Source organism: Camponotus floridanus, unplaced genomic scaffold (genome assembly GCF_003227725.1).
Source record: "Camponotus floridanus strain SB8 unplaced genomic scaffold, Cflo_v7.5 scaffold7, whole genome shotgun sequence".
NCBI classification, from domain to species: Eukaryota; Metazoa; Arthropoda; class Insecta; order Hymenoptera; family Formicidae; genus Camponotus; species Camponotus floridanus.
The window spans coordinates 981,729-987,934 of NW_020229838.1; the positions used below are offsets into that span (position 1 = coordinate 981,729).

Genomic DNA, 6,206 nt, shown 5'->3' on the forward strand with positions numbered 1-6,206 from the left:
TAATACATCTCAGTTAACATCTAAGGATGTGCAAATACTCACAAAATTTAAGATGGGTCCAAGCATGTTCATAGTCTCTCTCTCTCTTTCTCTCTTAACTTGACTTAGAGAAATTCTTAGAGAAATTAAAAATGGAAAATATTTTGAGTACTTACATATATACTCCTATTGCTTATTGTAAAATAAATACAATATAAAATAATATAAGCAATGGACATAATTTTTCCCACAAAAATGATAAAAAAGTTTTTTATCATTTAATCATGAAATTATTTGTTCCTCGATATGCGTTACGATGTAATTACGATTAAATGCAAAAAATTATCTGGATAACTTAAATGCTCTGACATCCACTGAAGCGGTGTTTCTAAAGGTGGCACAATGCCATGGGTGCGCACTGTAACTGTAGAAATTTATAATTAATCTTATTTTTTTCTAAATAAATACAGATGTGTATATATATTTGTTCCTATATATATATAAAATTCGTTTCTATATAAAAAAAAACAGATTACAAACCATTTTCTTGATCTGGGAATACTTCATTTAATAAATGCTTCAAAGTCTTTCTTTGACCTTCTTCATTCATTGGTTTTACAAGTTTTTGTATATATTTGTCTTCATTCGTATAGCATCGGAAAGGTATATATTTGAATCCCTCTTCGGTACTGGTTTCCATAAGTCTACCATTCACAGACCAAAACTGATCAAATTTATCATTCATAATACCATTCCACAGCTGTGTATGGTCTTTCTTTTGCATACTAGAAACAATTTGTCCTCTATGCTTTAGAACATCAGCTTCTTTTATGCAAGAAAGAAAATGGGCTTCTACAACTTCTCTAAAAATTACATATTATATTTATATTGTCGATGTAAACCAATAAACAGTAAGTAAATAAACAGTATATACTCTGTCATAGAACAAAATACATTACATACTTGTTTTGACAATGCATTAGAACATTCTCTGGAAATTTATCAAAGTGGACAACAATATTCCAAGGTAATTGAATGTCATTGAAATAAATATCCAATAAAACACCAATTGGATAATGCCACTTTAATGGTATTCCATTAAATTCCAACCACATCTCATGCTCTTGTTTGTCACTTTGTATGTGCCGTATAAAGTGTTTGCGTACCTAAGACGGAGAGAAACAATACGCATATTTAATCAACACATTGTTCGAACACATAATGTTAATAAAATAAAATAAAATAAAATAATAAATAAAGTAGCAAATTCCAATAAGATATGTTGCAAACACACTTCTTACCTTCTCAGTACATAATGGAAAGTAACTTAACCTAGGTACCATTAGGTAAAACGGATCTGGCCCTTGTAAATCGCAGATTTCCTCGGAGTTGAGTGTAAAACAGACTGGAATTTTTCCATCCCAAATTTCCCGAAGTACCTCTCTATCGTTCGCCATTGAATCAATACGAATGTATTCACTCCCACACTTGTTGTTGTGTAAAACAATTCGATAACAAACAGTCGGGAAACAATAAGGTTATACTAGGTTACAATTAGTTGTTCTCGCGCAGAAGAATGAGAGAACGTCCTCTGTGGGCATGAACTACGAAGCCAATGTCCACGAAAGTTCTCAGAGGATAACATATAATATGCACAATTTCTGGTTTTGTTCCGTGCACGAAATGCCAGTGCTGTATAACAAGACGTTTAATAAATTTTTAATATAAATGAATTTTGTGGCCCTGCCTCCCTCCCTCCCTCCCTCCCTCTCTCTCTCTCCCCCCTCCTCCTCCCTTCCTCTCTCTCTCTATACATATATATTTAATTAATATGTTATATGTAATTAATTAAGCAGTATTTATAAAGTCTCGATTTTTAATTACAAAATTGTTAAGGATTACATAATACAAACCGCGATATGCAAAAAATCATCAATATATTTATCAATTATTTTTATTGTAAAAAAATAATTGATAAATGTATATAATTAAATATTTAAATTATATATAAGTAAATATTTAAATTATATTAATTTATTTTTTATGCGGATTTTCTAAGAAAGAAAATTCGCATAAAAAGATAAATTGAAGTGAAATTTTGATGTAAGCCAATGATAAAATAAAAAAAATAATAATTGCGATTAAATAAAATATCTTAATTCATAAATAATTTGAAGCTAATTTGAGGAGAGATCAAAATCAAATGATCGGATGGCATAAGGGTTAGCATTCGATAAATAGAAAAACGATATATTAAACGCAATACATAGAACGATCGCAACGTATTTTACTTTACATCGGATCCTATGGAATTGATTTGCGAAGGAAAATTAAACTCGTCAACTAAAATATCAAGAATCCCGCTACAGGATGAAACGAATCCTGGATTTTCCGAATTGTTCCCAATAGCAATGATTCATGTATATATACATATATATGCATATTGTATATGTATATCATTTATCTGTCCGTCATCTAAACCTTCTTTTCTTTTCTACTCTGCTATTTCTTATGGCATTTGCACTTACTCGAATTTCTTGTGGCACTTGCTTTAATTCACAAAAATATTTAATTTATAAAATTGTGATCAAAAATGCGTTTAGAAAAAAAATTCGATAATATATAAAGAGTTTCATTTATCATATCGTTATTTTACTGTTTGAATGTCGCCGTGCAAATGATAATAAAATGACACCTAAACAATATCCTGCTGTTTATATCAACAAGGGTAAACACAGTGTTGTCAATTCATTGTCTAAATATTTTAGATAGATTAATTCTTTTAGATTATAGATTAATTATTTATTAAACGATTGATATATCTCTCTCACGAAGCCTATCGTTATGTTAATTACTCTATTCTATAATTCGGTCGTTTTATTGCGCATCCTCAATCCGAAATATTGTATTTAGTTCATCAAAGAGCCAAACGACATAAAACATCGAACAAGATATATTTAATTTTAAACATCATTAAAGAAATAATTGTTTGTAAAGATTGCAGTGAAATATTATTAATTTAATAACTTATTCTTTGTGTCATTACGGTTCTTTGATTCTGTCATTTTATTATAAACATATCATAGAAAATACGCTAAAATAAACATATCATAGAAAATACGCTCTTCGAGATCTCGCGATATATTGATTATTGTTTAACGTATATAAAAGATAATTTTAGAAAAGGGATACCATGAGTTACATGTTGCAAAGATTGAATATAAAATATTACGAATATAAATTACTTACTGCGCATATCCGTTGTTTGTAGCTCGATGTTTTTTCAAATCTTCTTTTCTTTTCCTTTGTTGTTCCCTCATGGCACTTACACTCGCGAAAAAATACGTTAAATTAATATTTTAAGTACGTGGAACATTTTGCACAACACTTCCGATCACAAATAATCATACGAGATATATACGATATTTTCTTATATCTAATAGATATAATAAAATATCAAAAAACAATTCAAAAAGCAATTCAAAAAGCAATTCAAAAAACATGATTCGCTAGATGTTTACATGAGATTAAAATCATACGTCACTTGTAATAAAAATGCTATCAGTTGTTGATACATATATATCATATACGCATAATAATAGGAATTATAAACAAAAGTATAAATCAATAAAAGTGATAATGTAGTAATGTAATTATAAGTTAATTAAGTATAATAATCATAGCGAATTATGTTTCGATATTAAACGCAATCGCATTATGAAAGAAAATTCCATAATATACGGAGCGTTTCGCATCGCTACTTTATGCTCGAATGTCGCCGTACGAATGATAATAAGACCGTAGGCATGTAAACAGTAGCGCGGTATACGTACGCCGCCAAGGCTGAACATGTTATTGATGACGTCACCGCCGTTTTTTAGATACTTTGGCACACATTTTATTAATATATTACGCGGAATATTACATTACATTATAGAAGTATTAATATTACATTATAGAAGTATTTTAATATCAATTAAATATTTATTAATATGCAGTTAATCTTCATTCTCTAAAAGTTTGATTTCTTTTAAAGTTTAGATAATTATATTTTGTTGTAAACATTACATTTCAAAGTGCACGATTTTTTTACATATAACTTGAATCTTGTTCTTTAAAACAAGCTATGGTAAAATTCGACAGGATTACTTGTTTAAAAGTTATGATTTTTTTCCTAGGTGAGATATATATGTCCCGGAGGTACGAAAGAGTTAAATAATTGATATTATATCACGGAGTCTTTCATTATACTTATTCGATTTTACAATTCGATTGTTTTATTGTGCGGTTTGAATTCGAATTATATATAGTTGATAAGATATTATGAATGAAATATATTTAACTCTAAGTATCGTTAGAAATTAATTATTCGTTAGAAATTAATTAATCGTTAGAAATTAATATAATTATTGCTTAAGTCTTATTATTTATTTCCGTTTCTACATGCGAAGTTTAAAGAGAAAGTGCTCGAAACTACACCACTATAAACGAGCGTGTAAGTAACTGAAATATATGAAATAAATTTGTGTGAGTAAATTAAGACATAAATCTTGCACGCGATAAGAAAGTCGATGACAGGTGGACACGTAAATCGGTACATATTTTGGTTTAGTTTTTATCTGCGTATCAAATTACAGTAAGTGAAGCCGAGCCGATGCTCGCTCGAGCTCGTCCTTTAAAAGCAATTAGAGATAAGGCGAGAGAGAGAAGGATGCGACGAGGACGCGACAAGGATGCGAGAAGAAACGCGAATAAGACGCGAGTACTTTGCGAGTTGACGAAATCCGAGTTTTCTATTGGTTTTAAAGATCGAGGAACTATGATTATTGGCTATCGAGTCCGCGTGGAGTATTATCTTCGCAGTTCGCGCGGATTATTTAGGTCAGAAAAAATTCGGGATGCTACTGATATATCGAACATCTGACGCGAATATTAATCGTTACGCAAGATCAAATTTAGCGCAAATACATTGAGTTTTAATATATTTATAGATCTATTTTGTATAAAATACAATATCTAAATTAATTGATTGCAATATTAATAATTATTAATATATTGATTTTAATTATAATGTTTTATGTTTATAGAAGATCGCTTTTAGGAATCACCTAAAAGCAGACCATAACATCTCTCGTTCTTCTCTCTGCACCTGCTGATTTTTAAAATTACCATCTGTCAACAGTTATTTTATTATTATTATGATAGACATATTATTATAGACATATTCAATTTTCTTGCAAATCATATACAATAAAAAGGAAATGAGAAATATTTTTAAATATTGTAGATCGAAATCTTTGAAAGAAATGAAATTACAACTCTCAATATTCTTTTTTATATAAAATTTTTTTTATCCAAAATCCATTAATTAATCTATTATCAATTGAGCAAATTCCTCTATAATTTTCTAAATTTTATGAATAAAACAATATATATAAAACAATATATATCATTGTTTTATATGATAGAATTTCTCTTCTTTACAAACATATTTTATTTTAATCTTGCAATTAGCAAATTTATATAAAAAAATTTTTTCAGTCTTATAAAATAAAAAACTTTATAAATACATTTTTTCAATCTTATAAAATAAAAAATGTTATAAATAAATTTTTTCAATCTTATAAAATAAAAAAATTTTATCAATAAATTTCTTTAATCTCTTATAAAACAGAAAAATTTTATATCTTTTTATTACAATTATTACAAATATCTTTATGCAATGCAGCATGTGTGTATGTATTACAATAACAATATGTATTACAATAATTAATACATTGATGAAAACAATTATAATCAATTATGCAAACAATTAGTCACGTGGGAAGACAACGAACACACAACATATGCGAATACATAAATAATGTACTTTTTTTTTATTGAAATAATTCACATCATAAACATGTACTTGTTATAACAGGAAGGTATTCTCCTACCAGTTTCACTTCACATTTTAATTATATGTATGTGTGTATGTGTGTATGTGCGTGTGCGAGAGTGTGTGTGTGTGTGTGTGTGTGTGTGTGTGTGTGTGTGTGTGTGTGTGTGTGTGTGTGTGTGATATTCCATACACATATATATAAATTTCTATATACATATGATACACATACATTTTGTTTACATAAAATATGGAAATATAATTTGTTTTATATAGGGAGGCCTTATTATATAAAAAAGAACATAATTTTTGAACTCCAATTCTAACGAACGAATTATCGAGGCGAATG

The 6,206-nt window shown here is 28.4% G+C and overlaps 1 protein-coding gene across 1 annotated transcript; it reads right to left on the minus strand.

Moving 5' to 3' along the window:
- Nucleotides 1–131: 131 nt before the first annotated feature.
- On the minus strand, nt 132–1,542 carry LOC105251575 (autophagy protein 5). Its single transcript, XM_011258490.3, has 4 exons — nt 1,281–1,542; nt 943–1,145; nt 520–842; nt 132–403 (listed from the first exon to the last, which is right to left on the minus strand). Exons 1-4 carry the CDS (start codon nt 1,434–1,436, stop codon nt 291–293), a joined length of 795 nt encoding a protein of 264 aa, XP_011256792.1. The 5' UTR covers nt 1,437–1,542; the 3' UTR covers nt 132–290.
- Nucleotides 1,543–6,206: the final 4,664 nt, after the last annotated feature.